Source organism: Macrotis lagotis, chromosome 1 (genome assembly GCF_037893015.1).
Source record: "Macrotis lagotis isolate mMagLag1 chromosome 1, bilby.v1.9.chrom.fasta, whole genome shotgun sequence".
NCBI lineage: Eukaryota > Metazoa > Chordata > Mammalia > Peramelemorphia > Peramelidae > Macrotis > Macrotis lagotis.
Window position 1 is genome coordinate 881,569,903 of NC_133658.1, and position 15,984 is coordinate 881,585,886.

A 15,984-nucleotide genomic window follows, 5' to 3' on the forward strand; every position below is an offset into this window, starting at 1 on the left:
CAACCAACTTAACTGTGATTCATAGGTACTTGAAATCTTTCTGAGTACTTGTAGAATTTTTTCTTTGAACTGGAACCTTTTGGGTTTTGACATCATTCTAGGAGTTTCCATTTTGGGCTTTCTTTTAGGCAGGGGTGGGAAATGTCTGGTCCACAGGTTGTATAAGGCCTGTGAAATCATTTATTCTGGCCTGGCCAAGGCAACAGTGGGGAAGACTAAATTTACTAAATCTAGGAGTTTCATGCATAAATCTTGTCAAAAGCAGAGGGTTTAACAACCACCTGTTCAAGCAATTACTGAATAATCATGACTCATTACAGTATTCTTATTTATCACTGTGAGGTGATTTGAGTCTTGGGAGCAAACTCATGAGGTTTCATAAATTTTGGGATGAAGTCAAGCAGTTTTTGGAGATGAAGGAAAACCCTGTCAAGGAATCAGTGATAGTAAGTGACTGCATGACCTGGCAGTGAACATGTGATCAAGGAGGACACTACCAAGTACTTCTCAGAGCTGAAATCATTTGAAGCTAAATTAAAGTTGTGGAAGCTAAAATGCAAAAGAAATAACACAGTGCATTTCTCCATTCTGGAAGGACAAAAGTCTTCTATTATACTTGAATATGCTGGTAAATATGTGAAACTAATTGAGGTATTTAATGAAAAATTCAAGAATGTGAAAAGTAAACAAATGGAATTGAACATGGTTCAAGAGGCATCAGCTGATATACCTGATAATCTACAGTATGAAATCATTCAGCTGCAAGCTTCCCACTACTTGAGTTCTAGAAATGTTATATAAACAATAAAGAATTTCCCATTTCAAGGAGACATGCATACATCTGTGTTCGGATTTTTATTACTGTAAGCAGTTCTTTTCTTTTTTTTAAATTATATAAATATTTGCTTGTTTTCCAATTACAATGGTAGATTCTACCAATCATTTTTTGCAAGGTTTTGAATTTTAGTGTTTTTTCTCTCCCTCCTTTCCCTCCCCCCACCCAATCTGATATAGACTTTATTTACATTTCCTTCCATGATATACATAGATCAAAATTGAATGAGTTAAGAGAAGAAACAGATCCAAAAGGAAGAAAGAAGACAATAGAGATAGCAAAATTATGTAAATACATTAAGACAAATTTTAAAAGTTGAAGATCATCATCTTGAGCACATGTCTTGCTTGAAGAGTATTAAGGAAAACTCATCAACTCCTAAGCCAGCCTGTGTCACTTTTGGATGGCCCCCATTAGGGGATGGGAGTTAAGGTTCTTTCTTGATGCCAAGGTTAAATTTGGATCTCTGTTCCTTCTAACCACTGCTCTCTGGCACCAAAAACTTAGTATTTATGTAATCCAAGGTAGGTCACTTCTCCTTTGAGCCTCAGTGTTCCCATCTGTGAAATGGAACTGGGATAGTGGTAATAATACCTTTCTGTATCCCTTGAGAACCACAGAAACATGACCTTTAATCATAATTGCCACTGGCATGATTTCTTTCTAAAAGTAGCAACTATACAATGGAGGAAAGGCTCACAAGAACAATGGATGCAGGACGGGACCTTGGCAGCCATCATAGGCCCCTCCAGGACTGGAACTGCATCCCTGGCTTCAAGTGCTCTTATCCCATTGTCCCTGCATCCCCTGTTGGACCAGGCGAGTCCAACATTGCCCTTGAGACTGGCTCCCTCTGCCAGCTCTAGTCACATACTGACCAAACTTTGATCACTAGGAAGGAATTCCAAGGCAAGGGTGAAGAGAACCTAGGAACCTGTCTTCTGCTGTCCTTGCGGCTCTCTGAAGACAAGTGGCTACTGTATATTGAAATGTGGATTTTGTTTCAATCTAAGTCCTGAGAACAGTTTCCTGTGGCCTGTTGCTCAATTCTGTGAATTGTTGCATGATTGAGGAGGTTAATGGAAGAGCCTGGAACATTCACCCCAGATCTCACGCTTTCTTCCTACCTCAAACAAACTCCAGGCTCTCTATATGGAAAGTATTGAAACACAGCAAAAACAGGAAAATGCATTCATTCCATCTGGATCTGGATCTAGTTGTTACGTTTGGCTGCCTCTTCTGTAGCATTGGGTTTTCTGGTGATCTCAGGGCCGATGGTGATGCTGCTGTTGGTAACTCGGGAGCCATACCACCCGGCCCAGAATTGAGTGTCGCTGCCTCCATGTTGGAAATGGATGTAACGGACTCCTGGGGGGTAGTTGGAGAATGTGTAGGAGACCTGGGGGAAGACAGAGTTAGTCACTTGGTGGAGGTAGTCCTATGATTCTTATCCTTAAGTTGGTAGGATTGGAAGGAGAGAAAAGTAGGGGATGGAAATAGTGTAGATAGATCTGGGTTATAAAGCAGTTATTCTTAACCTTTTTTGTGTCTTGGACCCCTTTTATGTAGCCAATGGATCCCTCTTCACGCATGTTTTTAAATGCATAAAATAAATTACATAGCTTTACAAAATTAACCAATTATTTTTCAATATCACTATTGAAACATATATAAATTTAGTTCATGTACCCCAGATTAAGAACCTTTTTTGGTAAGTATTCCTCTAACTAAATCCCCTCAGAGAAGAGGTGGAGTGGGAATAGAGAGAATTGAAAAGGCAAAGTTGTCTAGGACTTCCCTGCAGTCTAGTCCTCCAGGACATACTGACCTCTCTCCACTCAGCATCACTCCATTGCTCGATCTCCACCACTGGGGGCTCAAATGAATCCAGAACAACATATTTAGCTGACAATAACTGCACACGGATCAGGTAACGGCAGCCACAGTCATTTCTGCCAGCAAACCTAAGGGAAGGAAGTAGGGTTGGTCAAGTGTGAGCAGACAATCCCAAAGTCTCAGAGTTGAAAGATATGTTTGAATACAACAGAGACCATTCTGCTCTTAGGTTTCAATGCCACTTTATAATAAGCCCAACCATTGGTCATCTGCCTTTTGATCTAAGACATTTAGTGACATGGCAGTGACTAAAGAGCTACAGAGGAAAGAGCACTGGCCTTGGTATGAGAGGACTGAGATTCAAATTCCAACTCTCATTTACAATCTGTGTCTCTACAGGTCTCAGTTTTCTCATCTGTAAGATAGAGGGGGTTGGACTAGATGACATCCTAAGTCTTTTCCGGCTCTCAGTCAATGACTCCATGACTTGTTGTACCTACTGTTTTGACAAGAATTCCCTTGCAATCCTAGTTCTCCTGGAACCCTATCCAAGGTTCCCAATTGATGTTGATGAAAGAGGCCAGGAGCTCCAGATTGATTATATAAAGTATTTTAATTATCAAAATGGGTTATTATATAGGGGCAGTCTGGGGTGGCAGCCAGGTGATGATGAATTGGATCCCTACCAAAAAAAAAACCCCAAAACCTTATGGTGATTATAGAAATCAGAGGGAACAAGAACCATAGAGTATATTATAGTGGACGGGTTGATATTTGGGAGTGTTTTCTGTATAACACTGGGTCCAAATCTCAGACACTTGGGTGTTCTAGCAGTCCTATTTGGGTTGAAGTCTCAGGCATGCAAGACCATGTATTTGGTCACTATGCCATCATCATTATTATTATTATTATTGTTGTTGTTGTTGTTATTATGGTATTTCACCAACAGGGACCTCAATATTCCCCCAAAAGACACCAATACATTCTTTCCAAATATCTTCTACAAAGTCTCTGGGCAGGTTCTCTCCTGGCATTTTAGGACCTTTTTGGAATAGTCAAAAGGATGGTCCCATTTGTAAGCATAAATAGAGAAAGCAAAACAAACAGCAGCAGAAAAGGAGAAGAGCAACAAGACAGAGAAGAAAGATAATAAAATAGTACCACAAGGCTCTGGCAAACTGGAGCCTGTCAGTGATTGGATCAGTATGTGTTAACTTAGCTATGGTTTGTGATGTGTGTCATATTGCTCAGAGAGTCTGTAATTTTGTGATTGATGCCAAAATGTAGACATAACAACTATTACCTATCATGAACCTCCCTATCAGTATGTCCAAGACCATATAATTCTGTAGAACAATTAGTCTCATTTGTGTAGTTTCTTGAATTAGTCACAATAGTGCAGAATATGAGCACAAGGCTTATACTCTGAAGGTCTCAAAGGTCATCAGTTCTAGAATACTTCTCTGGCAGTTTCCTAACCCAGGTAGTGCTATTTTTTCCTAACACATGGGGAACACTGTGGGGTAACAGAGGCTGTATTATGCATACACTTACGTATTCTATTGACAACTTAGTCAGATTGTAGAAATTTGCTATAAAGAGAAAAAGTTGAGACATGATTATAACAGCATCAAACTGGTCCTTGATTACTTAACACATATATGGCAGGATAGGACATCCTTAGCTGTTTGACTTTGGGTAAGAGGCAAAGTGGACAGTAACAGTTTGACCTCATACTTAGACTCAGAAATAGCCAATGGGAAATATTCCAGTTAACACAAAGGGGAAACTGAGCCAGAAGGGCTCTATCTTAGGCTCAATCAAAGGTCCTCCTCTTAGCTACAGACTTCTACCTGTCATAATTCAAGATCACATTATCCCTGAGTTGTGGGATTTCTCTTGAATGGTGAATTACTGACTTAATAATTCATTAGACAATTATGCCTGAACTCAAATCCAAAACCAGTTCCAAGAACTTTATTTCAAATGGCAAATTTTGCCAGTCACAACTTAGGATTGGATATAGTTATTTTTCCACTGGAAAAATGGAGTTGCAATGAACAATAAAAGTTCACCAGGACACAAAGGAATTTAAGAGATTTCACTTAACATCCTTCACTTGTTTTTCTTTTCTTCTCAGGTTTAAATTTGTCCTGGTATAAAGACCAATCTTTAGAAATCATTTCTATGTAATCATTCAAATCACTATTTCCAAATCAGTTCTATACAATCATTGCACATTCTTAGTAAGCCAAATTCATTGTTTGGGAATTCCATAACTCAAACTATTTTATTTGCCAGGGTTAATAACCTTATCCACATGGATGATTTTTAGGAAACTAGCAACTCTATAAAATAAGGGGATTCAACAGGGACCTCAGAGAAAAGACTCAATCTGTTGCTCCTGTCTGTCCACCCTCTCTACCCTGCAGTGAGCTCTACACTTTGACACCCCCTATACTAGGTGGAATAGACTAACCTACTGATCTCCCTCACAGCCCAAGGTAGAATGATCTGAATAAGCAAAACCAATCCAGATAAGGCTTTCCTCTCATCCCCTCCATTTTACACACAATCAGTTACTAATTTTAAGTTTCAGGATTATGACAATAACTTCAAATAACTCATTCATAAATTATAATCTAGTAGTTGTAGAAGTAACTTCAGGCAAGGATGGAAATAGCCTGTTCCCCAAATGACGGTTACAAAACACACATTGCTTGATATAACACAAGTTGCTTGATATAACTAACACAAAAGTTTATCAATTTGCACAATGTTAAAAAAGTTATTTGATTAGAGCATTTTTTCATATGACTATGGATAGTTTTAATTCTTCATCTGAAAATTGCCTGTTCATATGCTTTGAGGATTTATCAAATGGGGAATGACTTGTACTCTTATAAATTTGACTCAGTTCTCTATATATTATTTTATTGTTATTTTATTTGTTTTTTCTTTTTTAGGTTTTTGCAAGGCAATGGGGTTAAGTGGCTTGCCCAAGGCCACACAGCTAGGTAATTATTAAGTGTCTGAGGCTGGATTTGAACTCAGGTACTCCTGACTCCAGGGCCAATGCTCTATCCACTGCGCCACCTAGCCGCCCCACTAAAAAAGTTATTTGAAACCTGAGATAAATTCATTACTGAGAAGGTAATTCCAAACTAGTTGACTGAATTTCCAAATTATCTTACATAGAAAAACAGGGATCTTATCACCATAGTCATTGTATACTGTTCACATTAAATTGTATCCCTACCAAAAAAACCCATATAAAACCCCATATAAAATGATCAATATGAAGCAAATACAGTTAATTAAATAAATAATAATAATAACAATGAACATTTATAGTGTTTACCCTATGTGAGACAGTATGTTGACACTTTGTGATCATGTGAAGTAAAATGAGATAGCTAGCGGTGAGGAAACTTCCTTTAAGGGCACCCAGTTAACAAATTTCAGATCCATGAATTTTTCCTAATTTATCTCAATGTCAAATAGTACAATAAATTCTGTTTTATCTTAAACATCAAATTAGGAGACACACATTTCATTCAAAATGTGACCAAAATGAATTCAATTATTCCTAGATCTATACTCCAAATGGCATCTTGAGTTATGATTTTAAACGATGTTATGATTATGGTATTATATTTTACACAAATTTTATTTATTCTAAACATTTCATATTATAGGGTCCACTATTTCCAGGCAATCCAATGCCAAAGACTGTGACGTGTTAATCTGAGTTAAGGATTTAATTTGCCCCAATTATCACACTCATGAGCATGTTTTAATTCAAGTCAAATCTGGATTTCACAATCTCAGAAGGAACCAATAGATTATCAATTGACTCCTAGCTCTTTATAGTTTTTCTTATTGATTTTCAAATCAAAATGCAAAATTTTCATACTCACTCTTTCTACTTCAAGTCAAACTTGCTCATATCCTCTCAACATGCTTAAACCAAATTTCATTTTTATATACTTCCCTTATGGTTCAAAAACCTAAACCCTCTTATATCTTTCATTTTTCTCTCAAGTCTTTATTATTTCTCTTTCCAAGTCTTCCAAACCGGTCACTCAGACCACCAACTTAATGTTTCCTTTAAAATTTTAGCACATCTTGTGGTTAAATACATCCAACTTACTAAAACCTTTCTCAGCTGTATAATTCATTAAAACTCAAGTGACTTTTTCCCAACAAATTTACTGATCACAACATAATTTTTTCTCACATTTTGTTACAATTTAGGTATTTCTCCAATGATAGAAGAAACAAAAAACCCTATTAAAATGTCTCTAGCATTTATAAATCTTTAACAGGTTGGTCAGTACCAGGGCTATCCAACTTAACTTTAAAAGTTTTTACTGAAACAATAGATAATATATTTTGATTTGCTATTTTAGTGAGACCTCTACTCTAGGCTTCCTTTACTAAAGCATTTAGCAAACCCACAGGGGGCCCCCCTAAAATCACCCTGTGATAATTGGCCACATTTTGGACAGCCCTGGTCTATACTAATAACAATTAAGTTCAATGACTTGCTCACAGAAGTAAGGCCTTTCAAGATGCTTTTGGAAACAAGTTCCTCTTGTATGGTAGTGAATCTTCAGATGGAAATACAGAAATCTATGCCAAATCCGTGATAAAATGAATTCATAGTAAGACTTTCCTTTTTCTTTCTCATGATGACCCAGAAAAGTTCAGTCCAATTCTGAAATGCAAGCCTTGACAATTTTATTGATGCAGCCCACAAAGCTGTCTCTCTAAAGACAGTGAAATGATCCTCTTCTCTAGCTATAAAACAATATATGCTATGGCAGGGGGAGAGATGAAAAAAATTTGACCAAAGTTCAGAAATGAGTAGGAAAAGAACAAAGTCTTTCTAAAAATTTCAATTAGCTAACAAGCCACAGAGAGAGACATATAAACAAAGATACTGGAATGCTAATTGACCAATAATTTAGCAGTGCTGAACATTCCTTGCTAGCCTAGACTTTAGATTTACAAAACAAGTTAAAATGCACACCTTTGCCTATCATATGAATCCCTGCAGATTTCAGGGCCAGTTAGCCATGAAAATTGAACCACAGTATTCCCCTTTCGGGGGGGAACAAAGCCATCTGTGAACATGATAGTACCCAAGGGCAACATTCACACAGAAACAAAAACAACAACAAAAATAAACCTAAACTTTGTTATTTCCATTTCATACACATATGTCTACATACCTTATCTTTATATAATCAATCTGGAATTTACATGCTTAACTCCTTTCAGCTGGGCTAACCAGTAAGTCAGCATTTCTACATATTTCTTCCTTTCCATTCACTGCACCCACACTTCTACTAATCTTCACTTTAGTGGTAGCTTCTCTAAGGGTGGTGAGGAGAGGCCACTCCATGTCTGTCACCACCTGCTTTCCCTTGTCATACAACCTTATGGAGCAAATCTCCATCAGGAGGGTGTCCAGGACTAGGAGGGTTTTGGAGACATCCCTATACTTTGCAGCAGCCCACATGTGGCCAACACATGGGCTATCCCCCCTCCCCCGATGGAGGTTCTAGGTCATTCCAGGATTTCTCTCTGTCTCACCCCAACTATGCTTGGTATTTCTTCAGGATCCTGCCAACTACACCAATTGTCTTCCCTTGCAGTTGCATATTCAAGGCTTCCCCTAACCAGGGCACTAATTTCTTACTGAAGAAAGAGACCAGGAAGACCAGATTGAATATATAAAGTAGTTTAATAATCAAAGTGGGTTATTTATATAGGGGCAATCAGAACAGTGACCAGATAACAAAAGTGGATCCCTACAAAACTCCCCAAAAGCCCTGGGGTAATTATAAAAATCAAATGGAAAAGAAGATATATATTATTTTTGATTGCTGATATTTTGGGGGTTTTCTCAACTTAGCACTGGGCCTAAGCCCCAGGTATTTGAGTGTTGTATCTAAATCCTAAGCTTGCAAGTTCATATACTGGTCACGTGTCCTTACTGTCATTATCATGGTTTTTATCAATAGGACTCCACAACTGCCATGTTACTTATGGAGAGCTCTGACTGTTGGGCAGTGTTTCTTTATGTTACACCTTTTTAGCATAGCATTGTGAGAAGTCCTGATTGATGGTCAACTAAACAAGTGTTTTTTGGGATCATTGCTATAGAGTAGGAAGTGGCTATGTAGCTTCTATAATCTTAACACTCTCATTTTAGAAATGTGGAAACTGAAGTTTGCAAAGGACGGCTTATCCCATATCACACAGCAAGTATATATCTGAGGCTGATTTGCACATTGGTCTTTCTGACTCTAAGTATAGTTGGATTGGATTGTGTACATCATGCCCTTTCCCCAGGATTACAATTTAACCAACAAGCACCTACTATGTGAGAGGGATTGCATTAAGTGATGAAGGTACAAAGACAATCCCTACCCTCAGAGAACTTATAAACTTATATTCTAACCAAGAAAACTATGCATTTGCATGCATATATGTAAATACATTTAAGATAATTTTAGAGGGGAGGCAGTGGCAGTTGGATATTTAAGACTTGGGAGGTTGAAGAATGTCTTTTCATAGAGAAGGTGGATCTTGAGCTGAGCTTCCAAAGAAGAAGCTAAGTATTCCTAGGGGCAGAAGTAAGAGAAGGGAAGGTCTCACACTTGAAAAAACCTATGCAAAGGTGGAGGGATGGGAGATGCCATGTTCTATGTAGAACAGCAGGAAAACTCAGTTGGGAGCACAGACCTTGTGAGGGGAGTAATGAATAATAAATCTAGAAAGGTGGTTTGGAGCTGGGTTGTGACGGGTTTCACCAAGACAGGGCTTTGTATCTCATCCTAGAGTTACTAGGAATAACCAGAACCACCCCATGCTTTACAAAAATCAATGTGGAAATTACATGGAGAGTAAATAGAAGAAGAAACTGGTAGACAGAAGACCAAAGAAAAGGCTCTTGTAAAGTTCAGGTGACTTAGGTGGTTGTGATATGAGTGGAAGTTGGGGAGGACTGATCTACCAAACTTGGTAACCATTTGGATGTGGGAGAGGGGAGAGCAAGGAGTCAGAGATGACAGTGAGGCCATGAACATGGAGGACTCTGAGGATGAGGATGGTGGTGTCCTTTATATAAAGAAAGGAAGAGGGCAGCCAGGTGGTCCTGGAATCAGGAATACCTGAGTTCAAATCTGACCTTAGACATTTAATAATTACCTAGTTATGTGCACAAACTTAACTCCACTGCCTTGCAAATCTCCAACCAAGGGGGAAAAAAAAGAAAGGAAGGAAGGAAGGAAGAAAAGAGAAAAATGAGGCAGTGATCCCTGCCTGGGTCTCAAATCTCAAAACCTTCTCTTGGCTTGTTCATAGGATCATGGTGAAGATGAAGGAGCAGCTGGATGTGAAAATGTCCCATTCTATCCAACTAAGACCCCAGCCCCACTCACCAGTCCTTAATCATGATGTTTGGTCTCACTGTGTCCATCAGTTCCTTCCAATAGCCCTTGGCTTTCAGGTTCACCAACTGAGACTTGAGGCAGATCCTAGAGAGATATGAGAAGGTGATTGGGTCCAGGTCAGGTCAGTCTTGAGTTAGGCATCTTTCTCATCACCCCCAATATCCTCAGAGAGAAAATATGAAGATAGGAACACCATGCTAGCCAGGGGAACAAGGCTCAGAGCAGTCCATCAGACCTCGTAGGGTCATCTTGTGACTCCTTCCTCAGCTCCTAGAGTTAGGAAGAATCATCTTCCTGAGTTTAAATTCAGCCTCAGACACTTTGCGAAACGCCCCCCCCCCCCCCAAACCCAAATATAATCATGAAGAGCCAAATACAAGTGAAAATAACTAAACAAAAATCAGTCATCTGGCATCTAGTAACTTCAGTAATTCACTTTTGACCCCTCAACAATCACCTTCCATCCAAAGGAATAAATGTGGAAGTCAAGACATGAGGAGTTTTGGAATCATAGGATTTGAATTTGAGTCCCTGCCCCCCCAGCTTGTGACATGAGTGACCTTAGACAAGTCACTGCCTCTCAAGTTTTTTTATCTTCAAAATGAGGACATGGAACTGGGTGGTCTCCTCTAGCTCTTAATCCTGGGTCTTGTGAGTTCTTGGAGGGCAGGGCCTGGCTTTTACCTTTCTTTGCTTCCTTAGCACTTAGCATTGATCTGAGAAGTTTTGTGGTTCAGTAGGTTGTGTCCCAAGTGATCTTGATCTCACCTGGGGTTTTCTTGGCAGATATATTGGAGTACTATGCCATTTCCTTCTCCAACCCATTAGACAGAAGAAGAAACTGAAGCAAACAGGTTGAAGTGACTTGTCCAGTGTTACACAGCTAGTATCTGAAGCTGAATTTGAACTCAGGTCTTCCTGACACTAGGCCTGAACCTCTTATCCCCTGTGCCCCTTAAGTCCCCCTGACACCTGGTACTTAACATATGCTTGTGATTAACTTTAATCTCTAGTCATTCACTTTATTAGGCATTTTCTTGCAACAGTCACTATGCTGAGGCCTGGGGATGCCCTCACATTCTAATGGAAATGGTGAATAACCAGGCAGAGCCAATCCATGGACCCAGACCGGATGGAAGGTGATTTCACAAGGGCAGACCCCAGAAGCTGAGGGCACTGGAAAAGACCTCCTGCAGAAAGTGGGGCTTGAGTGGAACCTGAAGGAAAATAGGAATACCAACAGTTGAAGTAATGATGGAGAGCATTCCAGAAATAGGCCAAGGGGAGATAAAAGCTAGCTGGTCTGGTGCTCAGGGATTAGAGAGCTGGACCTGGAGTCAGGAAGACCTAGGTTCAAGTTCAGTCTCAGATACTTCCTAGGAAGTTACTTAACCATCATCTGCCTCAGTTTCCTCAACTATAAAGTGTATAGGAGTAAGAGTTTTAAAAATGTCAGTTATTATATTATTTCTCAGCTGTCCTGGGAACTCCTAGCTCAATTCTTCCTGATCCCTCCATCCCTTCCTCCCCAGAGCCCACTCAAGTCAGGATTCCTCTTACTCATAGGAGGTGACAAAGTATTTCTTGACTTTGGGGTCTGGGAACACTCCCCAATCTTCTGTAGGCATGTCTTCCACTTTCCAATAATTTCCTCCATTCCTATCAATTCTCCAAAATTTCAATCCCTCTAGAAAAAGAATAAACAGAACCTTGAGTTACACGGGGGAAATAAGTTGGGGGTGTGCTGTTTAGACAAGAAAAAACTTAGGTGGGGTTATGATAGTTGTCTTCAAGGTGGCACACCATTTTTAAATAAAAAAATTTTTAAAATTTTAAAATAAAACACTGTTGATCCTCACAAAAAATGCTCCATTTCCAGACTCAAAAATGACCTTGAACAAGTGTTACCTAGGAGGCAGCTAGATGACTTGGTAGATAGATATCTGGCCCAGGAGTCAGGAGGACCTGAGCTCAAATCTTTGCCAAGAATACACCATAGACAATATGATCAATGGGGTCACTAAGAGCCTGAACTGAGAACTGAACAACAACACAGCATTCTTTGCAATGAGATATTGTGGTTTTTCTTTTTGGTTTTGAAGCTCATTCTTTCTGTTATACCAAGCTGCCTTAATAATACTATGGGACAAGAGGGGAGATTGAACATCTGGGTCTTTAACAGAAAGGAGCCATCAGGATTGAACAGTCTCACCCAGAGGAGCATGGACACTTTTTTTAAAATTTTTTAATAAATATTTTATTTGTTTTTCAATTATATATAATAGTAGTTTATACCCATCATTTTTTGGTAAGGTTTTAACCTCCCTCTATCCCCCACAGAAGGCAGTCTGACAATCTTTACATTGATCAAAATTGAATTGTGTTGGGAGAAAAATCATATTCTTGAGGAAAAAATAAAATAGTAGAGAAAGCAAAATTTTGTAGTACATAAGACAATTAAAAAAACATTGAAGGTAGTAGTAATCTTTGGTCTTTGTTTAAACTCCACAGTTCTCTGGATACAGAAGGAATTCTCTGTTACAGATACCCTAAAATTGGCATGGATACTTTCTTAATGAGTTGGGGTAGTACATCACTCAGCACAGCCTCATTTAACACTCTCTCCCCATCAATCCCTGCTTTGAAAGCACTTTTGTTTTTCCATTCTCACTGACTAGCATACAGTAGGTGCTAAATAAAAGCTTGCTAACTGATAGGTGCTTAATAAGTGTTTTTTTTTAACTGTATTGGGACTTAATACATGAAGGCTTGAGTCCTTGCTCCACCAGTAATCACTGACCTCTTCATTTTACAGAAAAGAAAATTGAGACCCATGACTTAAAATTATAGGATCTTGAATTTAAGGTTGAAAGGGACATTTTAGGTCATCTGATCCAACCCCCTTCCTATTATAGAAAAGGAAATTAATTTACACAGAGGACCTCAAATGGCAACTGAGATGCCATTTACTATTACCCATATGACCTGCCTAAAGTCCCTCATATGGTAAGAGAAAGAACAGAAACTGGAACCCAGGTGCTCTGATTCCAAATCCAGGGTCATTACCACCTCCAAGGGAAGTGACTTGCTCAAGATCACATCTGTGGAAACTGTCAGAGCTAGGATTTAAAGTGGTCTTTCTGACACCAGAGATTTTGAACTGCCCAGCCTCTGGTTAGTCTAAATGCCTACTGAGGTGAAGGTGGGGAGAAGATTAAGGGGACCCACCTTCAGCACAAGGATTGCGGATCAGGTTCCTCTGGAGGCTGCAGAGGAAGTAGAAGACTTTCCAGTCACCTATTGGTCTGTCCCAGTTCCCAGAGATGAAGCCCTCTCGCTGGCACTTGTATTTCCACAGAGACATCAGGTCGATGAGGTCCCTCCACAGGCTGCAGACTGGGCGGCAGTGCCTCACTAGGTCCCTGGCTGGTACCTGGCAGAATAGCTCCAGGAGGACATTCTCAGGCAACTGACTCATGCAGGCCATGGCCCTGGAGCTAAATATGGGAATGGGCAATCATCAACAGTTGGAAAAGCCTGGGAGGAGGCAAGGATCTAAACAAGGAAGAGGAAAAGTGGGAGAGTGTCTGACAACATGGTGAAGGACAGGGAGAGTTTGGACTGAATAAAGTGCTTCAAAATCATTTTATTCATGCTACATCACTGCTTTTTCTGAACAGCTTCTCAACTCAATTAAGCTACAAGAAGCAACTGGTATACCAGAAGGAACTTTGGATTGGGATAGTCTTACTGAAGAGGTCATCTGTTTCTGCCAGGTTGGATGGGTTGCTCCCCTACTCAGTAACTTCCAATGACTCCCTATTGCCTCCAGGATCAAAGAGAATGTCCTCTATTTGGCATTCAAAGTCATTCAACCATCTCCAGTCATCCTGATCCATATATGGCAAATGGACCCAGATGGCTCTGGAGGAGAAAGTGAGGTTGGTGATTTAGCACAAGCAGCCCCTCCCTCAAATCAAATTCATGTGCTTGTCAGAGCATCACTTTTCTGATGTCACAGTTTTTTTTTAAGAATGAAGGACCAACATTATTCAAAGCTATTTATATGTCTTTATATGTACTTGGAAAAATAAAACACTGTTTTAAAGAAAAAACATATTTGACTCATATTTCATCTTTGACTTCTTTCTACATTTGCAGTCTCCTTACCCTTGATTCTCCTCCAAGATCTCACTTGTTGATCCTCACAAAAAATGCTCCATTTCCAGACTCAATGTCTTTGTCCTGGCTGATCCTCATGCCTGGAATGCCTTCCCTCCTAGGCTCTATTTATGACCTCTCTGAACTATGTCAAGATTCAGCTTGAATTCTACCATCTGGAAGATTTTTGTAGAAATTCTGAAAAATGCCTAACGACACCTCTCCCCCCATCCCCAATTCCTAATACCTTCCTATTGATTTTACTTCCAATTTACACTGGATAAATCTTGTTAAATTGCCTGTTGTCTCCAACATGGGCTGGGAACTCCTTAAGAGTGAACTATAAGGGGCAGCTAGGTGGCGTAGTGGATCAAGCACTGGCCTTGGAGTCAGGAGTACCTGGGTTCAAATCTGGTCTCAGACACTTAATAATTACCTAGCTGTGTGGTGTCAGGCAAGCCACTTAACTCCGTTTGCCTTGCAAAAACCTAAAAAAAAAAAAAAAAAAAAAAGAGTGAACAACTATATTTGCCTTTCTAACACCAGGTTTATCACAATGCTAGGCAATGTTGGGAGTAGAAATGGGGGTAAATAAAGAGCATTGGACTTGGAGTCAGGAAGACTTGAATTCACACCTCTTTTTGCCTCAGTTTGCTCAATTATAAATTAAAATGGAACAAGCATTTGTATGCTAAGCCATTTTTACAAATATCTCATTTAATTCTCACAACAACTCTGGCCTTTTAGGTACCATGTCACTATAGGGATGTTGTGAGGATTGAATGAAATAATATCTTTTGAATGAAATATTTATAAAAAGTGCTTAGCATGAAGTAAGACACTTAATAAATGCTTGTTCTTTTCCATTTTACAGTAGATTAAGTGACTTGCTCAGGCCCTAGTATGAATCTGAGGCTGAATTTGAACTCACCTCTTCCTGACTCCAAGGGCAGGAAATCTCATCTTCTAAATTCAGATCTGGTCTCAGACACTTACTGGCTGGACGACCCTGGGGAAATCCTTTAATCCTGTGTGCCTCAGTTTCCTCATCAGCCAATGAACTGGGGGAAAGAAATGGCAAAGGACTCTGGTATCTTGGCCAAGAAAACCCCAAGATGGACTCAGGAAGACTCGGACAGGCCCGAGCAACCATTTTCTGACTCGAGATACGAGGTTCTGATCGCTGTAACCATTAGTGCTTCTAAAAATGAGGAGAATCGTGCTATTTCCTACACAACAGGGCTGAGCCACGGGCAGACAAGCAGGGCCTCACGTTTGCTAAACGAGGGGAGCCCCCGGCCCCCAGCCTCAGCCCTAAGCTGCCTCCCGGCCCCGGCAGGCTGTGTTCTAAAGACATTGCGGGCCTTGACATTCTCTGTTTTCAAGTCTGTTCCCGATCGAACATCGATTCTCCCCACAATCAATTAAAAATAATGCAAGCCGGCTCTCACCTGCGGGTGATGGATTGCGGGGGGCTGTGCCCGAGGGTCCCAGGCTCCGGCTCCTAACAAGCCCAGCCTCCTTTGCCAGTGCCCATGGAACCCCTGGGGTTCGGGGTCTCGGGGAGGCGGTCTCACGTTGCGCTTATGAGCGGTCACTTCCGGCGGGGCCAGAGGGGCGGGCCGAGGGGAGGGGAGCCGCTGACAGGAAGGAGCGCCTGAGCCGCGAGGCCCCGCCTCCCTCCTC

The 15,984-nt window shown here is 40.3% G+C and overlaps 1 protein-coding gene across 5 annotated transcripts; it reads right to left on the reverse strand.

Moving 5' to 3' along the window:
* Window positions 1–630: 630 nt before the first annotated feature.
* On the reverse strand, window positions 631–15,904 carry LOC141509145 (F-box only protein 6-like). Of its 5 annotated transcripts, none has more exons than XM_074218441.1 (8): window positions 15,750–15,904; window positions 15,230–15,359; window positions 14,735–14,786; window positions 13,366–13,692; window positions 11,698–11,824; window positions 10,126–10,221; window positions 2,664–2,799; window positions 631–2,234 (listed from the first exon to the last, which is right to left on the reverse strand). In XM_074218441.1, exons 4-8 carry the CDS (start codon window positions 13,622–13,624, stop codon window positions 2,049–2,051), a joined length of 804 nt encoding a protein of 267 aa, XP_074074542.1. In that variant the 5' UTR covers window positions 13,625–13,692; window positions 14,735–14,786; window positions 15,230–15,359; window positions 15,750–15,904; the 3' UTR covers window positions 631–2,048. The 5 variants fall into 5 exon arrangements, with proteins under 5 accessions (XP_074074542.1, XP_074074545.1, XP_074074544.1 ...); XM_074218443.1 differs by having other exon boundaries at window positions 632–2,234; window positions 13,366–13,634; window positions 15,295–15,359; XM_074218440.1 differs by having other exon boundaries at window positions 632–2,234; window positions 13,366–13,634.
* Between the last annotated feature and the right edge of the window lie 80 nt (window positions 15,905–15,984).